The following is a 24545-nucleotide window of genomic DNA, read 5'->3' on the forward strand; positions in this document are numbered from 1 at the left end:
AACCACTTGCAATGTATTGTTTCAATCAGGTAAATTAGGCGCTCAATGTATGCTGAATTTATACTGTAGGGCCTTTCTCTGAGTGATGTGTGATGCTGATTATTAAAATTCAGAAAACACAAATAAAACAAAAGACATCGGCAAATGTTTTAGCTGCATGACAAGACAACAACTCACTGCTTTTTCATTACAGTGCAAGAAAAAAGCAACAACCGGCACTTCAGAGAAAAATAGACCGGGAGTAGTCTGACACCTGCTGGGAGAAAACCAGTAATACACCTTAGACAAACAGGTGCATATGATGAATAGAAACACATGATGTAGTTAAATAAAAGAGCAACAAAATAATTGTTCATATTTATATATTGCTATATTATAATACATAATACTTTCATGTTAAGAGCTGCCAATATTCCATATCTTATCAAAATCAAATTCCAAGGCGAGAGCAACAAGGTCTCTAATTAATGATTCACGTGTATTAGTCACCCATCCTGCCTATTCTCTCTCGTATTTATTCCGTTACTGGCTAGGTGATGTGGGCCTATTTAATCTTTTATCAAGTCAGATGATCAGGAGTCACTTCTTTGTGCTGACGACCCACTGGTTATCGCTCAGTCTTGTGATTGGACGCACACGAGCAGTGACCGTCGCGTCAGCCAATCCGCGCGTTTGTTGCCCACTAGCCCGTCCCCCGTGCCGTACCCTTCAAAATTACGTCACGTCCCGCAAACGCGATACGCACTGGGTTTTTTTTAGACACAAGAGGGTCGCACATTGCGGTAACAAATTGTTGCAAACTCAGAAAAAACAAGGAGTTTCTTTCTACACAGACGTCGCTGCCATTTACAACAGACTATTCGTTCAAAGGTAGGTGGTTTATACATGTCCTGAGCTGTTATTTCTGTGCGTTTATGAGCGTAACATTAAGTCATCATTAACTCAGGGGCCTGGGAAACGGAACAGTGCTATGGGTTGGGGCCTGCAGATGCAATTTGTTATTAGCTTATAATATTTCTTGAATATTATATTGATAACCTAAGTTACTGGTGGCGCGAAATGACGTTGTACTAATAGGCCTACTAATACAACACTGATAGCAATAGAGCGTTTATACCGAAAGGTTCGTGTTAAAATGGTAATAATAAGCTAATATTAATCTAGCTTAATAGCCACACTTACATTAATGCTATGCTGCTAAATGTCAGTTAAGTTTGTAGAAACAAAGACCTTTTTTATTTATTTTTTACTGAAACCGCTCAATGAAATATATATATATATGTTGTCTTTCGCTGTCACTTGGTCGTGACTTGGCTCAGCCCGTGCCTTTGCCTTCGCGTGTATGTGTGAGATAGCTTCTGATTCCTCCTAATTATGTCCAACATACGGCCTCTCGGTCGCGTGATGTCTCTAGATGCTGAGAAAGTAAACAGAGGCTACAGAGCTGCCCCTGTGTCAGCACAGTCTCAATTACATGAAGTATAAACCCCAGCCTTGTGCTATAGACCTGCCTTTCAGGCCACGTTTCTAGGGATGAAACTAAGATTTTTTTTTGGGGTATTGTGTAATACACATACACATACACAAAGTACCTTAAGATGCCGTGCTATCGGCCCAGAAAATGCACCAGTGTTTCAATTTCATTTCTCCAATACAAACTACATAAGAAAGGAAACTTGTTGATAATAAGGGGAAGTTTCCCCATAATCCTGTCAGATCATTGTGCATGGCATTTACTAAACCAGTTTAACAGCAGCTGATGCTAGCAGCCCTAAACGGGTTCACACAATTTAAATTTATTTGATCGGTTACTTTGTTTTGTCCTTTCTTTATTCTACAGAGGAATTGTTTTGATCAAGGTTAATAACGTCCACCGGTTAAGTGGCTTATTTATTTTTTTGTGCATTGTTTAATGCTGCCGATATAATAACGCATATGTTAGTGAACTGACTACGCCTGTTTACTCCTTTGTCAGTAATGCCATTGTCAGAGAGATGTCTCAACTGCACTGTCTGTGACATTATCACCATGATTCTATTGTGGAAACATTGTCCTAACTCACTCACCTGGCAAACAAATCGCAAACATGCAAATAAACACACACACACACACACACACACACACACACACACACACACACACACACACACACACACACACACACACACACACTGTGCAAGCCTTCATAGGAGAGACGAGACCTCTAAATCACTTCTCATCAGAATTTAATCTGATACCAAAGGCTGGTGCAGATTTATGTGGGTACAATAAAGCCAAGGTGACCCACATGGTGAACTTTGATGCTGTGTAAACAACCTTATTGGAGTCAGATTACCGATTATTTAGAAGGTCCCATTTGAAAGAAGCTCCTCTCAGCCTTTAGCCGGTAATGTAACACTTTTTATGGTCACAAATTACTTATGAGGTGGAGCAAAGATCCAACTGCCATCAACGCTTCCCTGTTAACAGAGAGAGAGAGAGAGAGAGAGAGAGAGAGAGAGAGAGAGAGAGAGAGAGAGAGAGAGAGAGAGAGAGAGAGAGAGAGATGATGATTGTGTTATTTCCCTACTCTTCACTGCCTCAAGGTACAACAAAAACAAACCATCAGGGATCATTCTGTTCCCCCTGGAGCATGGTAACCATAGTTACAGAGGCCTTGCCATCTGTCAGGCGGTAAAAATGTCCAGACATCTTTTGAGAAGCGCTGCACAGAGAAGCTTACTGCTGATGTTAAAGCAGGATTTAATGCAATAACAGTTGTTTTCCTTTTCTTCTATGAAATTCTCTCAGTATCTGTTTAACATTACCCAAGAGTCATCCTTAAACCATGTTACTCATATTACCAAATTAGGTAATCAAAGAGATAAAAATATGGTTGTTATACTTTCAACCTAAATACAATGTTATTTTTCCAAATTGGCAACCGTTTTTCATTCGAGAAACGCCTCTTGACTTATTTCAGTTTGCAGCTCCTGCATTGCTTTGTATTGGATTATGATTGGATGTGGATGGAGGAGCAGAGCAGAATGGAGTTGGGAGCGCCATTTAGATGTTTACAGTGTACATACACAACGTGACAGAGGAGTCCAGGGAAGGCCTGGCAGACATGCAGTTTTCCGTCTGGCCCTCTGTCCTTTGTTGTGGCCGTTCTACATGAGCAAATCCAGCGATGAAGGCTCAGCGTGAGGGTTTGCGATGGACCCGGATCTGCCTTATCAGAAGCCAATAGGTTGGGAAACGCACAATCTTCTCACGAGGTCTAGAGTGGAGCGGTTAACCTTTAGACACAAATCTAATCACAAACATTTATTGGACTTTCCAAACAGCCTTAAAGAAATTAAAAAAAAAAAAACTAAATCAGTTTGTGGTGGGGCAACAGCATCAAAGTCTTTCCTCTGCTGCGTCGTGTTGGTTTTACACATCACACACGGAAACCATGAATGTGGGCTGTTGCTGTGTGTCTGTGTTTCTGAGTAAAGAGGAAGAAAAAAAGTGTGAAGATTGGTCATCTCTCTCTCTCTCTCTCTCTCTCTCTCTCTCTCTCTCTCTCTCTCTCTCTCTCTCTCTCTCTCTCTCTCTGAGCCTCGCCCTGCGCTCTGTGAAGCTGACTCCTCTATTTGTAAAGTCTGAGCGTGAGCAGTAAGAAAACAGAGCTTATCTCTGTCGGTTCTGATGTGGGCCGTGATTGACCTTTGACTCATTAGACACACTCGACATGCAAACAGCGAGACGCCGGGCTCGTCTCTCCCCGCGTGGCCGTGGCGACTGTGATTGTTGGCCATGTGAGGCTGAGGAGGTATGAAGCTGCAGGAGATAAGTGGAGAGGTTAGGGAGCGACTATATGCTCTGCACTTCTCTGTTCTGAGAAACAGTTGCATCACTTGTGTTCCTGTCTGAAAATGTTGTGCTCTTATATCGGGACTCGGAGGAATTCAGTGCCTAATGTGACTCTCGAGGCTGAGTCTCACACACACACACACACACACACACACACACACACACACACACACACACACACACACACACGGTCGAAACAATACCACATTGTTCTGATTTTGCAATAGAATTTGGATGCAACTTTGTAACTGCAAACTAGTGTGTTGATGGACTGTTTAAGCCTCACAGTTCAATATATATAATATCCCCAAAATGTGTATACTGTTGTTATTGTATTACTAACTTACTATCTCTTTACTAACTGTACATAGGTATGTTTACCTTTATAATACACTAATATAGTAAATGATGGTATTTAAAGTATGTAGAATTTGTATTGTATGTTATCTATGATATACCCTTTTACAGGTATGTCAGCATACAAGTAGAAAAACAAGTTGTACTAATTTATAATATGTGACTTGTTGCCCTAACTCTCTCTGTTTTGACATCAGTGCTGGCATTGGTGTTTACATGATGTTACACCCACATCGCCTTCCTGTCTCTTTACTGTAGTGTTTTCTAGCAGACTTGATTCAAATGTGAAAAGTTACACCTTCACTCCTGTTTTCTTGCTCTTCAGGTGACCGTTCATCCCAGAGATGAATTTCGAGCAGCCCCCTCCGTACCCAGGCAATGGCCCTACTGCTCCAGGCTACCCAGCCCAAGGCCCGCCTCCACAGGGCTACCCAGCTCAGGGTTACCCACCCCAGGGCTATCCTCCACAGGGGTACCCTGTGAACATGGAGCAGCCTAATGCAGGGTACCCACACTACCCTGCAGGACAAATGGGCCCTGGAGGTCCTTACCCTGACCAAGGACAGCCTCCTTATGGGTACTCCGGACAACCGCAACCACAGTTTGGCTGGCAGGGGGGGCCCCAACCTGGGCCTATGTATGGGGAAGCTCCCAAAAACACAGGTGAGTGGGAACACTCAATGGTGATTGATGCAAATATGTATGATATTCATAATGTTGTCGGAACAAAAGATGTATGTTCTAAAAAGTAGAAGAGGCTCCTCCTCTGACCGGATACTTTCGAGAGTCTCAACGGGCCGCTAAGACCAGGAAGGAGAGGCGAGCTAATCTGCAAACATGTTTACTAAGAGATGACCAATAGCTGTCTGAGCTATTACAGTGCTATCTAATAGACCAGACAACACTGACTTTGGGCTTGATAGTGTTGTTATAAGAGATTGTATTTTTTTGTTAAATGGCAGGGGACACACTTTAGTGGGTATTGATTCCTGAAAATGGCATTTATTCCCTTTTATCACATTAGCCTTTAGCTGTGCCGTCCTCATTATTTGATGTTTCAGAGATGGTGGGAGTCTTTTGTTTTGCAACGGACTCATGTATTTAAGAATCCGTGGGAAATGTCTGTGATGAAAGAACATTGATTCAGAAATTGGAAAGTATTGAAATGATAATTTGAGTTTCATCGTAACATTTAAACAGTTTTGCACTGTTAGAATCAGAATTCCTCAAAGCCTTAAATTAGCCTAGAGACACCTACGGCTGTCTCTGTTGGTCATGTGACCCACATCTTGCAGGGAGGCCTTTTTTAAACAGAAGAAATGAGGAAAAAGCACAGGTGCAAATGATAAAATGAGTGATGACTGAATTCTATTAAGCTGCTTTTGGTTTCAGGGTCCTGGTATTGTTCATGCCGGCTCATTGTCACACTGTCGCAGCTTAATGGGACACTTAAATAAAACGGAGACACTATAATGTTAGTTAACTTTGACAACAAGGGAAAATGTCTACTGTTAAAAGGACCTATTATTTTCATGAGCAATTAATCCGTCATTTTCCAGATGAAATTGATTTAACTCGAAAGTTTGAAAGTGGTGAAAAATGCCCAATTTCTCACAGCTCAAGATGAAGCTGGAACCATCAAATGTTTGACTTTCCAAAAACTTAATCGATTATCAAAATAGTTACCCGTTCATTCTGTCTTTTTGACTAATTGATTGATGAATGATTTCAGGTGGAACACAAAAAAAAAGAGAAGCAAAACGTGTCAGCCCACAGAGCAAGTCATTAAGGGTTTAGAAGTGTGAAGTCAAGCCGGTTGAAGATAAAAAGGTGTGCCGGTGCAGTAGCACCGCTCAACTGAGCATCCACAATGGAGCGTTGTACAAGCTGTGACGCAAAAAAAAAAGCACACATGTCACGGAAATAAAATATTCAAAGCGAAGCTTCCAGAGAACACCTTGAACACCTTTTTGGTATTAGAGAGTCGGTGAGGTGACCCTGCTCGTGTAACTGATCGAGATAAGCCGAGTGTTCTGCTATCGAGAACCTCGCTCTGACTTACAGAGACATTCATTATTAAATATTGGCCAATCATTAACCAGTCATTTCATTATCAGAGTCCAGCGTGGTGAGCTACCGTCACCTTATCTATTGGCCGGGGGGGGGGCGGTCACCTTGGCAACGCACAGCCCTATGTCATGAGTCTCTGCACCTGGTTGTTGTGTGCTGGATGCCCGTCTCCCTCCACATGAATGATTAATCACAAACACAAGAAACGGGAGATGTTTTTATTCAGGCCTGTTGTTTGACTTGACTGGAACAGATGGGAGACTTCACATGTGGGTCACATAACCCTTTCACATGTCTTATTTAGACTTATTGACTGAAGGTGAAGCACATGTGACGATATAGGAACACGTCTGGTTGATGCTCCTCGTTTCATCGGTTTAACGATACCTCAGAGTAGCGCTCATGTTGCTGAACCGTAACGCTGCCTGATCGCGGCGTCGTGCTGCCATGGCGATGCGCCTCCCGTGATGAACGCAATTAAAGGAAAAATCATATCAGCCACGGTTACACTCAAGCTTACCGTCAAAGACCCGGCGGTGAATCATCTCCGGTTTTATGTGATTATAGGAAAACGAATCACTAATTGCTTTCTTTTAAATTGTCTCTCTTTTCGTCTCCCCTCTTCTATGTATCACCTTGTCGACCCCTTCTCTCTCTCTCTCTCTCTCTCTCTCTCTCTCTCTCTCTCTCTCTCTCTCTCTCTCTCTCTCTCTCTCTCTCTCTCTCTCTCTCCAGTGTACGTGGTGGAGGACAGGAGAAGGGACGACTCAGGAGACACATGCCTGACGGCCTGCTGGACGGCTCTGTGTTGCTGCTGTCTCTGGGACATGCTGACATAACTACTCCCCCCAACTGTTCACCTCCCATTACCCCCCGCCCCCCCCATTTATGTGCCTCGAGCCCCCCCCCCCCCTCATCTGCCTTAAACCTTGCACTCCTTTTAAACCCCCCCCCCCCTCCACAAGTCTTCTGCCCGTCTATAAATAAAAGCCTTGATTCCCATATGGAAGTCTCTGTCCGGTGCCACTTAACTCTCCTTTGATGTGAAACCCTCAGCGCTGACCGGCTGACTGGCCGACGCTGTCCAGGGGCTACTCTGTAGCAGCTTGTACCTCGCTTCTAAACATAACCTGAACGTCAGGCTCCTCGCTATAATCTTACACCAACACACAACAGGCAAAGACATACGCACTCGTGAGCGCGCACACACACACACACACACACACACACACACACACACACACACACACACACACACACACACACGGTAAACTCGGATCTCAGGCTCATCTAGTGTGAGGCTCTCTTGGCACTTTATGACGATTACCTCTGTAAGATACTACTCCTGCCTGCCCTGTCAACCATCTCCAGCCCTCCCTAACCCCGCCCTTCAGCTTACCCCCTTACCCTGGACCCCCCCCCCCCCCCCCAAACACACACACACACACACACACACACACACACACACACACACACACACACACACACACACACACACACACACACACACACACACACACACACACACACCCCAAAGGGCACCAAGACCCCGGCTGCTGACGAGCCACAGGGCGCTCTTTAAGAAGCTAATGCTTGAAATGTATCCCTTTCATTTGCAGAGAGGCTGTTTTTTTGCCCAAGTACGTCTTCAGGTGGAGTCCTGTGAATGCATTTTTAAAGATGACAGCGATTTATGTTTGATTACTGTTAACAGTCGATGGCCACAATGTTTTGTTTTTTTCCATTATCTTAATATGAAAAAAAAAATATTCCAATGTTATTTTTATTATACACCTTGGAAATAAAACTGAAAATATGAAAAAAAAAAAAAGTTTTTGAAAGTGATTGCTTAACGGAAGAAACCAAATGACCTGTCAGATGCCTTTTTTTGTTGCTTTGGATGAGAAACTTGCATTAAAATACTGTATTCCCATAAAATGCGAGGCTTTGTCATTCGTGTATATTTGCTGTATGCGCGTGTGAGGTTAAAGCAGGATGGGGAGTATAGATCAGCACACTGTAGCTGCCGGAGGCCTGGCCGGACTATCAACTATTTATAACTCAGCTGCTAGTGCAGGATGCTGGTTGAGACATGGCTGCCTGCCTGACACAGTTCACTAAAGTGAAACCAAAGTACTGGAGACAGTTTTAAACTAAAACGACGATGGAATAAAGTACAGGATGCGTCACGGCTTTCTAATGTGCAGTGGTGAAAAGTAACTAAATATATTTACTCTAACATTTAATAGTTTTGAGGTATCTTTACTTAACTTTAGTATTTTAACATATTTTTTACTTCACTATAATTTCTGACAGGGGCAGTTACATGTTACGTTTCAGATTAAAGTTTCATATACAAAATAAAGGGATCAGTTTGTAAAACATGATGCATTGTTGTAGATTAAACTATCAAACATGAAGAACACCGTTAACACTGATCGGGGGCATTCTGCATAATGAGTACTTCTACTTTTGAAACGTTTTGTTGCTTTTGTTTGATACAGGACTTGCATGTAACATACAGTGTTACAACATACATACCTAATACGCTAAGCTATGAGAGCTGTGATAGTGGACCGAAACTGTTTAAGTTGCAGGCTGTACAATCAAAATAAAGTTGAGAGAGCTGCCGGTTTACTGCAGTGTTGGGTGATCTTTCTCAGTGGGTTCACTACATTGTTTTGCAGCCTTCCACAAACCTGTGCCTTGCTGCTTTGATTTCAGGGTCCAGGTATGGTGCATGCTGGCTCACTGTCACTCTCAGTGGAACACTTGAATGGAACAGAGAGCCATCGTTAGTGTTATTAGTAACAGCTGTACCCTCAGTCCTACAAGTCGACATGTCTGCTGTGAGAAAGGTCCGTCCCGTCCGTCCCGTCTGTGACGTTGGCCATGAGACCTTATATAGAGAGGCGTGTGCCTTCCCAAATCATGCCCAATCAATTTTTATTTACCCTGGTATCCTATCAAGGTGCAAAAGCGTCTCAAAGACAATCAAGAGAAATGGAAGGCACCTGGGTTTAATTTACAAGCGTCACGGCAAAGCGTCTGAATACATATGGCAGCACAAATCTGCAAAACAAAAAGCTATAATCTAGTTTTCGCTTTGTCGTTATGGCGTGTGGAGTGTAAATTGATGAGGGGGGAAATTAATTTAAATGATTTTAGCACAAGGTTGCAACAGAACAAAATGTGGAAACAATAAAAGAGGTGTCAATACACATAGTACTGTAGCCATGTGATCCATTGTCATTATAAAATATTGATTATAGATGCTTTAACCTCTTCTAACACTGCTGAAAGGGCACGAGTACAGTCAAATTATTATTCCAGTAAAAAAAACATCAATCCATAAGCACATGGTGTTAACAGGCCTAATTGTAATGGCACATTAAAATCGATGAACAGTCAGAGTGAAAAATATTGCCCCCCCCTCCATGAGAGGTAGAGTACAGTAGCTGTGTGTGGTTGTTTACTGGCATGGCATCAACACATCAGGGTATTTTGTGTATTAACGTTTTTCAAACAAGAATATATGGAGCAGAAATGTAGCTATTCAGCGAAGTTGACGCACAACTGACAAAGAAGGCAACAAAAACAGCTTGTTTTTAACAAACAGAGCTTTTTCTAGTACTCCAACAACACTGCACAGATTGCTGTGAAATGCAACTATTGTTAATGCAAGCCATTCAAGTCTGGTGGAAGTTGCTACTGTAAAAATAACATCAGTCGTCTTCAAACACACACACACACACAAAAGAAAAATGAGATGAAAGTGAACTAGACGCTGCTCAGTTGAAGTAAACAATTATGTTTTATTGATAAGGTTCTCAGAAGAGTCTCGTTTCAGTGAATGTATAAGAATCATCCTTTTGATAATACTGATTTGGTACATTATGACATCCAGCACGAGTCTCTTCACAGTGAGAGGGATCCATTACTGCTACCGCTGTTGGGATCTAGGACAGAAATTTATCTCTGCTTCCAAACCAAAAAACAGTCAAAAACAACAAACTGGGGATTGATATTGTAGATATGGAATATTAGAGTGCCACAAAACTCTAGAGCAGTAAGACCAGCTAAAGATTTTGCACATTACAAGCCACTTCCTCTTAGAAATATAAAACTCGATAATCTGGACAATATTCTACTGTGCTGCATAAAGGTAAATCTATACACTGTACATCGAAATATAGCTCGAAAAAACAGATTTCACAGTTTTAAAGACTTTATTTAAAGTATAAACCGTTGTTTTTTTTAAAACACTTTATTACATAAATTATTCTTTTTGAGAGTGACTATTATTTGCCCTGGCAGCAAACTGAAATTAATACAAAAACAAAAATTCTTACATATTTTACAAAAGAAAATAAACTCGTCCATTAATGTTCATTTGGAATAGAACTGGTGACTCATTCATGATTGTCATATAGTACTAAGAATAAATAAATAAAAAAAGAATAAAATAAATAACTAACTTAGCATGTTTTTCCGGACTCTGTGAGCGGTGTGTTTGATCGTTCTGTACAGAAGTGCCTTGGTGAAAGTCTCACAATTCTACCGCGACTGAAACGTACAAAACTACGGCATCTACGATATACGCAACATCCTGAAATTTAGTGTAGTCGGACACATATGTAGGAATATGATTCTTCACGCCGTTCCAAAATAAACAATGCTGTGTGATACCACTGTCCACAAATATAGCCATCATTTTTTTTCTTCACTTTGTTTTTTTAAAAAGTTTATTTCTCCAGCCCGTCAACAGCTCGGACTCGTTCAAGGATGCCGTTAGCTCGCGTGTGTTGCCTGGTTTGGATGTGCGCCGCCTCAGCAGCAGAGGACTGGTCCGTGGTAGACGATGGGAGGCCTGAGACAGGGAGACGACTCATAGTAATGGACGAACTTTTGACAGTGCCTTGTGTGTCGCTGTTTATGATGTCCTCCGTTGATGTGTAGTAGTTGCGGCTGCGCTCTGGAGTGGTTCTGTCTCCACTTTGGTCCCTGTGCCTTCAGCGTCCGTTAAGAGACAGTAACAGCCTTCGCCGCAGAAGCCGGCGCGGTACGACTCGCGTTCAGTAGCTGTCGCGGCCGCTCTCAGTGTGACCCAAAAAATATGGGCGAAAAATATCACTATCTTTTTTAAAAAGGGGAATCTTCTTATTCACTAAGCAACGGTTCTCAAAGTTCTTCAGTGCTTTTTTAAGTTGCTCAAAGTTTTTTCAAGAAAAAAAGAAGAAAAAAAACAGAATCGCTTGACTAAACTTTTACATTTGTTTTTGCCTGTGGCCGTAAAATGAACAATAATCTGTTTTCTGATAAGTCATTCTTTTCTAAAAGGTCCCTGCAGCGTTCCGTGAGTAACCCCGTGTGTTGGTTAATTCTCCATTTTGAGAGGAGTCGGGTCGAGGAGGCCGGGTAGGAAAAAGGAGCAGGATCTAGAGAAGTGAAAGTGGGGAGAGAGGGACGAGTCTGCCCTTCAAAACAGTTTCAGGTGGGCTGTTACCTCTTGCCCATCTCGTTCTGTCTGAGGAACTGGATGTTGTTGCTGCTGTCAGCCAGTTCTGGATACTGCTCCACAGGCAGTACGTAGTACCCGTCGTAGCCTTGTACTCTGCCTGTCGTTAGGAGCTGCTGTCTCTCCCCCTCCGTCCACAGGCGACTGCCTCCCTTCCCATCCCTGGCCCTCTGCTGTTCCTTGGCCCAGGCCCCGGCCAAGGCCCTCTGCCTGGCCAGCTCCAACAGTCTTACCTTCTCTTCATCCACCACGTCCACCGCGAGCCCGTACCGAACACTCAGCACCAACGCCGGGACCGCAAACTCCACAGTCACCCCTCTCCTCGAGCGTCCGCTCACCGTCACGTTGATACCGCTCTCCAGTGACTTGCGCCCGTTGGTGAGCCCCAAGGCCAAGAGGTCGCTGTCGGCCGAGCCCACCTTCACAAAGTAGTGGCAGTCCTTCCCTTCCTGGGTGTAATGGGTGCCTTCCAGGTACTGGGCGCCGTTCAGCACCAGGGCCACTTTGCGGCTGTCGTCGCTGGCCAAAGCTGACACTCCAGCCACCACGCGGCCCTCCTTCAGAGCCAGCATTACTCCTCGGCCTATTATGGGGGTGCTGGTGCCGAACCAGTGGCCCGGCTTGTCCTTGCGTCTCCTGCGCTCCTTGTTGAGGCGACGGCCCTCCAGGGCCATGAAGGCCTGGTTGTGACGCTCTGCTGCCTGCTGCACACCGGTGATGAGCTACATGAGAAAATAAAAGAGTGTGAAAGGTGACTAACTGAATCACTATCTTGGGGTTCATTTGTATACATGATTCTGTCGATGGCCATATATTCAGCACGGTGCTGCGTACCTGTCCGTTCTCACAGTGCTGCGTGGCCTGCAGCTCGTACGGCGGCTCCACAAAGTAGAGCGAGTGTCGGGGGAACCCGGGGATTATGTTACTGAGCTGGAAGCCAAACATCACCAGCCAGCTCTTCACATCTACAGCAGACAGCAGGGAAATTAATTAGCTGAATGACTAAGTTAAACACGGTAGCAAACAAATCATTTCTTTTATCATAAGAAGAAAAAAGTGAACGTGTATTTGCTTGTGCGACACATCTGGTGTTATGCAAAGCTATCAGCTACGGTGCCATCTGCGGTACATTTCTTACTTGCACAAGCTATGTTTTCCTCACCAATCTGTTTCTTCTGCACAATAGAGATATCAAAGACAATGTCAGGACACAACAAGCTGAGTTTGGCTTGTTGTGGAGATGTGATTAAACTTATCCGCAGTCTGACTATTCTGCTGTTTCAACATTACGGTCTTGAAAGAAAACAGGGTTTTAATTGGCTTGATTATGTAGAAACAGTCATGCAACAGAATTCACCATCCACACCACAGTAATGCGTATCAATCCTCTCTACCTGTGACGTAGTTTTTGACATCCAGCATGTCACTGAGGGGGTTGTTGTTCTTGAACATGTACAGATTAAATGGAGAGGGATCCTTCCCGATCTTGGGCCAGATGCTGTAGTCGGGCGACGTCCAGCGTCCGGCCAAGACGTCGTAGTCCCGCTGGGTGAAGTGGACCAGCTTAGTCAAGGGGTCATAGAGGCCGCCGTGGAAACCGACCACCAGCTGGAACTCCGGGTTGGAGTCCAGGTACACCTCTCCGTAGGCCGTGTACTGGACCTGGGTGACACGAGCATCAGTCAATTTCCTTGAGAAGCCTTGTCCATATGTGTTTTTACCACATCATTTTATTTTTGATGATGTGAGAGTCAAAGATTCTTACCTGTTTGATCATTTGTCCATTGCTGCTGAAGACAGCCAGCGGTGTGCCAGTGTTGTCAGAAGCTATATAGTATTCCTCTCCACTGCTCACCTCCATGGCGAACAAGTGTCCCTGATCACGTGACAGACAGAAATCCAGTACATTTATATCATGCCTACGGATAAAATTGTATTGCTCCAGCAACAATAGTATTTATCAGTATTCAGGTTTAACAGATAATATTTTGCTGAAATAGGAGGAAAGGGTATGTTCATCTACCCTACCTGCAGGTCGTAGTAGAGCGACGAGATCTCCGAGCTGGAGTGGTTGAAGATGTGCGTGACCCTGGATGGGTGGTTGAGGTCGGCGTAGAAGAACTGAAGGTGCTGCCCCACGCTGTTCCTTGTGGACACCCTGCGGCCTAGCCCGTCGTAGTGGTACACGACGCTCCAACCGCCGGGGCCTCGGTTGTAGGCCCTCAGCAGCTGACCTTTGGAGTTGTAGTCAAAGACATCGGAGCCGCGCTGGCTGAGGTAGCCGTCTTCATCCAGGCGGTACTGGACATCTCCCAGGCGCGTGATGCGGTCCCTGAGGTCATAGCGGAGCGGCAGAATGCGGGCGCTGTTCCCGGGGTTGAGCAGGTGGAGGTTGCCATTCAGGTCGTAGCTGTAGCGCCAGGTGGACCAGTCATTCACCTGGGTAAAACAAGGAGTGTTAGGTCTCGCAGACAGTTCAGAGTGTGACATCAGCAATTTCAGGGCCATATTAGGTGTCACGAACACTAAAAATCCACATCACAGCAACTCTCTCTGCACTCACCTTGACGCCGCTCAGCTGTCCATCTCCGTCATAATCATAGCGGTACTGAGTGGTGTTGGCGTAGGGCCCAATTTTGAGCTCTCTCTTCACCACCCGTCCCATGCTGTCGTACTGCACCGTCATCCAGTACATCAGTGAACGGAAGATCTCGTACTGGACCTCCTTGATGCGACCGTGGGTGTCGAAATGCTTGCTCAGCGTCATAACGGCGGTGGTGATGATCTGATTAATGTCGTAGTAAATGACCCCGAACTTTCCAAAGTGCTCCACCTGTAGGATGGATGGAAAGGTTTAGGGAAAATGTGAGTCCTCTGGCAGCCACAGGAGGTACATTCACACACACAAAGTTTGCCGTGCAAGTTGAATTCTTTTGTACGCTCGAAAGCAGACCAACACTTCCGCACCTTTCCAGAGATCTCGTCGTATCGGTAGAGGTCAACGGGCAGGGGCGTCTCACTGATGACTGGCTTCATGCTGGCGATACGGAAGCTGTTGTCGTGGTAGGTGTAGTCAAACCTCGCGTTGACCATTCCCTCCTCGCTGAAGCGGTAGATCTGCTTGTCGATGAGCGGCCCCATTTTGCGGTAGCGGATGGTGCACGAGAAGCCCCCGCTCTGCAGGTTGACCATCTTCAGCACGCCGGCTGTTTCGTCGTAGCCGAAGGTGACGGCGGTGCTGTCGTACACGATCTCCGACAGCTTCGCCAGCTTGCCGTACTTGTAGAGGACGCGGCGGCCGGTGCCCAGGTAATGCGTGGCCTGAGGTCGGCCGTCCTCGCTGAAGTCGTGGATGATGGAGGCGTTGCTCTCCGGGGGGTTGTAGGTGTTGCGGATGTAGCCGACTGACACGTGTGTGAACATGGTATGTCGGGCCACACTGGGCATGGTGACAGCTGTGACCCGACCCGAGGCGTCAAACTCGAAGATGTACTGCCTCTGGCTCTGCAGCAGCAGCACCATGGACTGGAAGCAGAGAGGGAGGCACAATCCGGATTAATATAATAGCATTATCAAAATGACTTGTCTGCTGCGAAATAGCACCGGTAATGATTTGCTCTCAGCTGACAAATTTGAATCTTCACAACCGTGAAAATGATGTATTACTTCACTCAATTCTGCAATTCAAATTAGTATTCGTTCTTGCGGTTGCCTTTCGCGGGGGCTGAGATTTGTTACCTGGATGACAGTGTTAATATGCTTACTTTGTCAAGGTAGCTGTAGCTCCACACCTTCCCGTCCACAAAAGAGCGAGACAGGATGCGTCCCTGCGGGTCAAATTCCGTCCTCTCGCTCATGCTCCCCCTCTGCAGCCCGACGAGCTGTCCGGTGGTAGAATACGACACGTTGACCACTGCCAGGCTGCTGCTGGGCAGCCACATGGCCGGCCGGCCCTGAGCGTCGTACATGATGCGCAGCGTGAACTTTCGGTGGTCATCGTAGATCTTCTCTGTGCGCGTGTTGCGGTCAAAATCAATGGAGAGAAGATTGCGGCCATGAGCCTATAGAAAAGGGAGAGGGGGGAGGTTAATTACAGGAAACGTTGTTATTATTTAAAAAAAAGAAGGCCCTTATTGAGTAGCCAACTCACTCTAAGCTTCCTCCCAAACACGGTGACCTTGCCCTTGGTCTGCTCCTTGCGCAGACGCCATTCGATGGAGTTGAGGCCATTGTCGGTGGGCAGGGTGATGTTCCGGCGACCAATCGTAGGGCTGACAGAGCCTGCCAGGATGTGGGGCTCTGTGTGAAAGCTGATGCCCATACCGTTGGCGTACATCACTCTCAGGGTCCCATTGTTGCACAGCTGGTAGCTGTTCCTCACCTGGTCTGTAGGGGGAGACAGACAGGTGTATGGTGAGTAGTCACCGGGGGGACCGGATGAGCTTGTCAATGTTTGACAGAATGTCCATGTTGTAAAGAAAGAAGGAAATTACATTAAAACAGGTTTTAATGTACACCATGTATGTGTGTGTATGAGCTTCTGCATGAAAAATAAAATGTTCTCAAAAAGAAGAAGTCCAATCTTAAGCCGAGAGGCTCATATCAGTAAGAACCAGATCATGTTCATAAAACATTTATGGACCTGACTCGTCTTCGATACCAACTCTGAAATATTCTGAATGAAAATAGACGTTCTGAACTCACTCTCTCTACAATCTCCCTATTACTCCAGTTTAATGACTCACTCTCAAACGCAAGAATGGAAACAGATAAGCCCGTGCCTAATGCTGAGGCAAACATTTCCCTCAGAAGTCTGAAAACAGCCGTCCTGATCACAATGATGTGATTGAAAGTCAGATAAAATTGTTTTCGGCTCAGAAATATCTGGCAGATTGGGGGGGGGGGCTTCTTTAAAAAAAATGTAATTTACAAAAGGTTATGGGATCAGATGGTGTCTCCCCCTTTGAAGCCCCGCCATATATGACAGTAATCCATAAGCCCAATTTGTAATAAAGCTCCTGGCACATTTTAACAATGCCTCAAACAGACAAGTGAAGCTTTTTCCATTGACTTGGCAGCAACAGCCTTTAGATAAATCTCCCTTGCTCTCCCTGTCTGAACGACCTCATAATAAAACAGAAGCGAGGGAGTGAGAGAGAGAGAGAGAGGGAGAGAGAGAGAGAGAGAGAGAGAGAGAGAGAGAGAGAGAGAGAGAGAGAGAAATGAGGGCTTGAGGGGCCAACGAGAATTCACTGTGGAGGAGTTAATGAAGAGAGCGAGAAAGAGAGGGAGACGGTTAAGTGAGTATGTCAGCAGAGAGCTGTGCAGAAACCCACACAGTGCGGCGGAAAACCTTAAATGACTTACAGCTCTGTGAACAACTCTCCCCTTTTCCTCCCGCAACGCAGGTGGATCACTGAATACCTCTACAACGTATTCTCTCGGAGGCCTTTCAGACTTACAGAAACCAGCGGTCTGCGCTCGCACTTCTGTCACGGCACTGGTCAAGAAGTGGGAGGAAATAATTCCTCCTTCTTCCCCTTCCTCTTTAAAACAGACCAAATAAGCTCAGGGATCATGGGAACTGGTTGAGAGCTGTGTTTGTATGTCCTTGTGTCTCTAGCTGTGTGTGTGTGTGTGTGTGTGTGTGTGTGAGAGAAGAAAGCTTGAGGGATGAGGAGAATTCACTCTGCATGACTTAATGAATTTTGCTGTGATGATATTCAAAAGCAGGATGATCCCAGCTGGGATTGACAACTATATATTGGTAATTTTACACCGTGAGAGGGAGTGAGAGAGGGCTGGATGTGGGATGGGAGGGAAAATGATTTCCTGGAGCACGTAACTGAGCGAAGATTACAAGGCTTTCAATTAGAGTCGGCCGCATATTCTCCACCAGAGGCGGAGGATGTTGAAAACTAAGTGAAGTAGTTTTGTCCAAAGAATTGACAACACCTTAACTTTATCTCTATAAAGAAATCACAATATCATATATTTCCCTACGCAGATGACTCAAGCACAGCATTCGTCCACCTTCGTGCCACATCCTCTGCACTTTTTTACAAGTATTTAAAAATGTAAAAATACCTTGCACCACAGTGTACGAGGCCTCAACGGAGGACAGGTTGGTGATGACGGTGACGTCGTCGTCTCTGCTGGAGCTCTCGATGTCGATGTTGATGGAGCGCTCGATCTCGCGGTGGAGGCTCGTCACCATGCCCGTGGGGTACGTGACGTTGGTTAGGCGGCCCTCGCTGTCGTATCTGGGAGGAGGGATGATCGCAGTCAGGGAAATTGGCAAGGAAAAGGACACGTTTTCACATTTGTGCTGCACACAGGAATTGGCTGTAGTTATGAAAGCAAACACTGGGGGGCAGCAGCACTCTGTGTGAGGTGTGAGATGAATTATTGGGAGTGCAACAGAACGTGATGAACATTAAACCTGTGAAAGTCATTCATTTTTGCATTTCAGATAGGTGTAAAAGTGTTACAAGCACACATTCAGACACTCACTGGTAAAACGTGGTCCAGCCGGTCTCGTCAGCTTTGGTAGCCAGGAGGCCCGTGTTGGCACTGTAGCCCATCAGAGCCACTTCCTGGCCCACGGCCGACACGCTCCGCAGACCCCCGGTGGGGTCCAGTCCCAGGGTCACCACTTGGTTCTCGGGCAGCAGCACCAGCCTGAGCAGGCCGGCCCCTCCTCCCTGGCCCTGGGCGTCCCTTCTCACCTTCACCGTGTTGTTGCAGTTGTCCACCAGCATGGCCAGCTCTCCGTCCGCGCCATAGGTGAAGTTGTAAAGCGGCTCCCCGGTCACCAGGCTAATTGTCTGGATGTGAAGCCCCTCCCCGTTGAAGACGTACAGCTCCTGTTCCCTCGGGGACGCCACCTCATACTGCGCGGCTCCTCCGTACCCCATGCTGGAGACGGCGGGGCCCGGCCGGTTGGCCCGCACAGCTCTGATGCGTATGTTGTTGAGGTCGGCGATGAAGAGCGTCCCATCCGGGGACACGGCCAAGGAGGTGGGGGAGTTCAAGCCGCCGTCAGGGGCGTAGCCGTCGTCGCCGTAGAAGCAGTTGCAGTTGACGTCGTTCTTGCAGTCGCAGTCAGAGGCGACGCCAGCCAGGAGAGAGATTTCTCCATTGGTGCTCACCTAAAGGAAAACGGACGGACAGGAAGTGGGAGAGGAGAGACGGTTGATGATGAGATTTGAAAGGAAAAAAAGAAAGTCGCAGCTCGATGAAAGAAGACGTATCACCGAAAGCACAATTCATTTTGAGTTATCAAAACAGGGGAATGCCCGAGCTGAATGTGGTCTCTGGAGATCTGAAACAATCTGAGAATATCTTTTGAAAAAAACGCCCACACAGCCCGACCAGCTGTGCTGTGAGTTTTTGCCAGCCAACAAGCTGGACCAACAAAATTCACTGTAGAACAACCGCGCAGACGAGCAACTGTGCTCAGCACTCCTTAATCTCGTACCTGTCTGACTCTGTTGATCTTTTTCTCATCCGTCTCAGCGATGTAGAGGATGCCGGTGTGGGACAGGGCGATGGCCGTGGCGCTCTCCAGGGCCGCGTGTATGGCCAGCTTGCTCAGGCTGTAGTCGATACCCGGCACTTGACAATGCATGGGCCGACCTGCGATGATGCTCACCTGTGGGCAACAACAGAAGGACGTCACATCCACGATCAAGCAATGTTACATACGTGGAGAGATGTTCAGCCACGTGCAAAACACTACAGATGAAACTTTCAATAATGAAGTAAGACCCCCAGAAAGTAGAATATTTCAAGCTCTAATTAATCAGTAATGTTACCACCACTGCGAAACTTAGAAAACTTTTACTTCTAAATTGGCTTGAGAGAACCTAATTGGGACACGATCCTGTCAAAGCCGCCCTCAGGGTTTTGCAGGGGCGATCCGACCTTTGTGGTACAGACCTGGTGGTTCTCAGTGATGCGTAGGATGACATTGTTTTCCAGGACATAGAGAGAGTTGTCCATGGGGTTCACCGCCAAGTCCGTGGGCCACTCCAGACGCACCTAGTAGGCGGGAACAAAAGTTAAACATGAGATAATATCTATGCTGAGGGAGGCGTTTTGAAAGGATGCCAAGGTTCAGACAAGTCTCCTCCTCATTTTTTTAAGTGACTGTGGTCCTCACTCTCTTCTGATCCATTCATTAATCCATGGACTCTTAAATCTCTCCCTAAATCAGTCTCTCCATGACCTCCTGGCTGGCGCTCGTCCACACAACCGCCCCAGCTCAGCACTCACGGGGCCGTTAGATCATTATCTATCGCGCCGTCACCTCTCGTCCCCCAACCTCCACCTCCCTCCCCAAGCCGTCGTACCTGGCTGACGTCCATGCTGGAGTCGCAGCTCAGCGGCCGCACGGCGGTCAGGTCGTTGGCCCCCAGCAGAGTGGAGATGATGCCGTTCTGGTCCACCTTGCGGATCATGGTGGCATCCACGAAGTACATCAGCCCGTTTTTATCCACCGCGATGCCTGTCAAAGCGGAGATGAACACCGTGAGTGACGACGCATAACTCAGAACCGCGGGGTGACCCGTGGACGTTTCAAGTCAATTAAACTTCAGATCTTTCCACCGGCTGGAAACGGATAGCAGCCCTGACAGCTGAATTGCTCGATGCTTCATCGAATGAGAGGGAACAAAGTGATGGAGGGGGAACCGAACTGTTAGATAAGTGTTAGTTTTTGGGATGAGTCATCGGGATGCGGAGCCAAGCTCATGCTCCTCCCAGAGGGCGACCGTAGACTGCAAGCAGATTCTTTAGAAAGGCAAGTGATCCGTAGCACTCTACTTCCCTTCCTCGGTTCCCCCTCGCTGTTCCTTCCCCCCACCTTTTTTACTTCCCATTTGCTTTTCTGCATTTCACTTTTTTTTTTGCGTTTACCAGTGGTGCTGTGTCAGCCTCGCCGGTCTAACAGGCAGCAGGCATTCAGACAGGTGTGTTTGTTCGAGGCAACTGTGCCCTGAAATAACTCCTAGACGCACCGAGATACACAACAACAGATGGAGGGATACAGCGAAGGGCACGCTGTAAATGATAGAGAGAGAGAGAGGGAGAGAAAGACGGAGAAGGAACAGGCAGAGTGGGCAAGCTGGTGTGTGCCAGCTGACTTTGCCTGTGACAGGTAAGAGGGAATCGGTGGCTCATTGTCTTCTCCAGGCTGTATGTATACGAACAGCATGTGTATGTGCAGTCACACATGCGTATACACACACACACACACACACACACACACACACACACACACACACACACTTATGTCACTGAATGGAAATGTGACAGTGTGAGATCCTTGACAGTTTGGTGTCACAATGTTCTCAGATCCAATGATCCACAAAAACCATTCCATTAATAAGTTTAACATTAACCTGGTTTATAACCTCCTTCTGTGTCTGTCCTGCTTTAGTTGAGTCACGCGACGGGCACACTAAGAAAACAAATTATACTCCGAGAAGAAAAGGAAAATTTAAGGTGCCTCAATCTGCACGTCTTGAAAATCACAATGACGCTTTTTTTGTCAGCTATTTTCATCATTTTAATATCACAATCTAAAGAATCACTTGAATGCAATCAATCTTATTCCGTAATCACTACTAAATATATAGGTTATTGGCTGTTCTGGCCTTATAGCGTCTCCCTAAAGCTGCAACTAACGATTAGTTTCATTATAAATTAAGTCAATAAAATGTCACAATTTCCCACAGCCCAAGGGAACATCTTTAAATGCCTTGTTAAGTTCGAACAACAGTACAAAAACCAAAGGACGTCCAATTTATAATGATATAAAAACACCAGTTAACCATCACATTTTAAAGACAGGATTGGGAGAAAGACAAATGTTTTCGCATGACGATTGCTAAAACGATTACTCAATCATCAGCATAATTGGTGATTCATTTTCTGGACTTTTTTTGCCAGTGGCTCACCTTTGGGGCTCATAAGAGTGGCTTCAGTGGCTTTGCCACCGTCACCGCAGCGCTCGTCAAAGGGCAGGCACTGCTCCCCTGTCCCAGCCACCACCTCGGCGTTGTCCGACAGCAGGCGGCCTCCCGTTAACGAGTGGACGCGGTAAATTCTACGGGAGTTGGTGTCGGAGATGAACAAAGCCCCAGATACTGGATCCACTGCCAGGAAGTACTTGTGGGTTGGGTTGTTACTGAGGTGACAGAAACAAAAACAATCATCATGTCAGTGAATAGCTTAGTTTTATATTTGAAGTAGCTATTGTTGCTGGAATGTGCAGAGGAAGCTTTTCATTTATTGTCATAAGGATCTTACCTGTGTCTGAAATCTTTATTCCTTCAAGGGAGAAAGAGAGAGAAAAGCACAACAAAACAAACGTTAATTCACACAGTCTGCGGAGAGCAACACAAAGCTGGCCGTGGTGTGAACAACAACATTTAACCATGGGTAAACACCCTGGAGAAAAGGTCTGTAGCACAGTGTATAATTCTACCTCGATCCTGCCATCCCCAGTGTGTCACCTTATTTTTTTCTGTTTCAAGGGAGGATGAAATCCTACATGTTCAATGCACTGAAAACATCTAGTCTTTCCCCCTCTCCTTTTCCTGCCATCTGACTTTAATCCAACCAGCCCTTCTTGTATCAGTATTTTCAGTACATGGAAAAAAAACTCTAAATCCCAATCTGCTTTCTAATTGATTAGTCTTTTACCTTAACTCCAGGATGCCAGTTGTGTTCATAGATGGGTAGACCCTGCGCACAAAGTTGAGGTCCCCGACATAGAGACTGCCATCGATGCCCATTGCCAAGGCGACCGGTGCCAGCAGCTTGTTGCCATCTGCCAGGCCGTTACAACTGGGGCAGGAGATGCTGCGCCTCCGTCCGTTTCCCATGATGCTGGTGATTACCGGGGGCTGCTCCGTCACAAAGATGTTCTCACCGCTTCCCTTGTGAAGGATGCCTGGACAGAAGAGAAACATAAGCAGATTCAGGATCATGATTTCAGTTAGAGGACCGACAAATGTTGGATGGATCCATTCATGTGCCCCTGACGATGAATTACATATGAATTATACTGTATATATATATATATATATTGCTCAACATCAGCTTTGTCACTGGGAGCATGATGGCATGCTGATGTTAGCATTTAGCTGCTAGCTAGCATGGCTGTAGGCTGTCAGTCTCGTTAATAAGTTCATCTCCCAACATATATTTTGGTATCAAGAAAAAAGGCACAAGGATGCAATCAAGGCTGTTTTACTGGCACGTGTTTACTTGTGTGTTAAGCGCGAGTGACATTTTATCATTTTGGAAACACATTAGCCTTTTTTGATGGCCAAAGCATAGCATTGCATCTCTCCGAGGAGAGACATTTCTCCACCGTACACGCATTCCCCCACTTCCACAAATACCGCCACACACCGCTGGTTCTCCAGTTGCGTTCATTCCATTAGTGCATTGATTGTCACAGCAGGTGAGCATCGCTGCATCAGCCCATTTATACTTCCAGTCCTTTTTGCATGACTGCACAGAGTATAGGTAATGGAACAGTAGATCATGCAACAAGAATGACCGCTGGCCCACCGCCACAGAGATTCCGAATAAGTTTCTGGAAAAGGTATCTCTGCCCCCCCCCTTGTTCTAACAGTTGCTGCTGATTGGCAGGTGCACATGTTTACTCAGTAGGGCTGGCGTGAGTGAGAGAACACAAGCTCTTCTTGTGAAAATCATCGCAGACAGGTTAAAAAAAAGAGGCATCTGGCAACTCCATGTGAACCACAGGAAGCACGGTGCGGTCTACCCCCCCCCCCCACCCCCCATGACAATAGCAAGTTATGTGAGATATACAGTACTGTAAACCTGCTGGGATTGGCTGAATATAAACTACAAGGAAATAGGGGGGGGGGGAATGAAAAAGTCCATATGGGTGTGTGTGTACGTACCACTGCGTGTGTTCAGTATGTGATGCTTGTCGAGTGACCAGCCGCCCAGACTGGTGGGATCCAGTTCGTAGCCCTGCAGAGTGGCTGTCCTCTTCTCCCAGAGGATGAGACTGGCACAGGACTCATATTCATATCCCACGGACACTGCATGTAGGAGAGGGCAGAGGCGAGATAAAGGGAGGAAAAAGAGGCAACGACACAAAGAAGTGAGTGAAGTGAAAACTGAAAATGCATGAATGTGAAAGAAACGACACAGGAAGGGAGGCTGTGCAAAACTTAATCTGAGCATATCCTCCCATGTTCCTCTAGGTTGTGAAACGTGTGATACACAGAGAAGCTAGTTAGCGCCTGTAACAAAAACCTGCCCTCACACCCGACTAACACTCTCACATGCTGCTAAATCAATTAAAAACCTTGTTAATTGGAGAGATCACTCATTGGGCCTATAAACACACGGGCCGCATCGGTTGCCACGGTGAAAAACTCTGCCGCTGCACCCAATCGTGTACAGCACATGTGCTAACAGTCTGATCTGACTAAATGTACAATCAAGCAAAAAGAGCTAAGATGAAAGTAGTGCGTTTGTGTGCATGCATGTGTGTGTATGTTTTTTTCGTGTTACAACTTGTTAAAAGGAAAAGCGTGTTAACACATCAACCCCCACTTGAGTCACAGTCAGTCTGCTGTTGCCGGCACCTTCTTGACTGCTCCACTGCATACAATAATGTAGTATACTTGCATCTGTATCCGCGCTTAGCAAAACGTAACCTGATCGTATACCATGTTTATGCTTTATAATCTTTAAGAAACGTCAAATT

At 46.1% G+C, this 24545-nt stretch overlaps 2 protein-coding genes across 7 annotated transcripts in view; one reads left to right on the forward strand and one right to left on the reverse strand.

Moving 5' to 3' along the window:
* Positions 1–732: 732 nt before the first annotated feature.
* Positions 733–8202, forward strand: zgc:165573 (cysteine-rich and transmembrane domain-containing protein 1). Its single transcript, XM_068714388.1, has 3 exons — positions 733–870; positions 4520–4857; positions 7000–8202. The coding sequence occupies exons 2-3, from the start codon at positions 4539–4541 to the stop codon at positions 7101–7103; spliced, it is 423 nt and encodes a 140-aa protein (XP_068570489.1). The 5' UTR covers positions 733–870; positions 4520–4538; the 3' UTR covers positions 7104–8202.
* A 1857-nt stretch (positions 8203–10059) lies between these two features.
* Positions 10060–24545, reverse strand: part of tenm2a (teneurin transmembrane protein 2a) — a 201230-nt gene continuing 186744 nt past the window's right edge. For all 6 annotated transcript variants that reach the window (XM_068714393.1, XM_068714391.1, XM_068714390.1 and 3 more), the window contains 18 exons: positions 23728–23871; positions 22493–22742; positions 22097–22117; positions 21745–21974; positions 20137–20291; positions 19724–19825; positions 19263–19436; positions 18296–18933; positions 17870–18045; positions 15933–16168; positions 15547–15843; positions 14750–15307; positions 14346–14615; positions 13811–14221; positions 13548–13658; positions 13177–13444; positions 12617–12747; positions 10060–12504 (listed from right to left, as the gene is read on the reverse strand). In XM_068714393.1, the coding sequence (XP_068570494.1) occupies positions 11767–12504; positions 12617–12747; positions 13177–13444; positions 13548–13658; positions 13811–14221; positions 14346–14615; positions 14750–15307; positions 15547–15843; positions 15933–16168; positions 17870–18045; positions 18296–18933; positions 19263–19436; positions 19724–19825; positions 20137–20291; positions 21745–21974; positions 22097–22117; positions 22493–22742; positions 23728–23871 (4910 nt within the window). In that variant the 3' untranslated portion in view covers positions 10060–11766. The remainder of the gene's footprint in view (positions 12505–12616; positions 12748–13176; positions 13445–13547; positions 13659–13810; positions 14222–14345; positions 14616–14749; positions 15308–15546; positions 15844–15932; positions 16169–17869; positions 18046–18295; positions 18934–19262; positions 19437–19723; positions 19826–20136; positions 20292–21744; positions 21975–22096; positions 22118–22492; positions 22743–23727; positions 23872–24545) is intronic.

This window comes from Cebidichthys violaceus, unplaced genomic scaffold, assembly GCF_023349555.1.
Source record: "Cebidichthys violaceus isolate CVI_PGR_0920_01 unplaced genomic scaffold, fCebVio1.0.p SCAF_2, whole genome shotgun sequence".
Lineage (NCBI taxonomy): Eukaryota > Metazoa > Chordata > Actinopteri > Perciformes > Stichaeidae > Cebidichthys > Cebidichthys violaceus.

What these genes read in the sequence shown, in the direction of transcription:
- zgc:165573 (XM_068714388.1), top strand. Translation starts at nt 4,539, where the DNA reads ATGAATTTCGAGCAGCCCCCTCCGTACCCAGGCAATGGCCCTACTGCT. An exon ending in GGAAGCTCCCAAAAACACAG is followed by an intron (nt 4,858 to 6,999) that starts GTGAGTGGGAAC and finishes CTCTCTCTCCAG; the next exon opens with TGTACGTGGTGGAGGACAGG.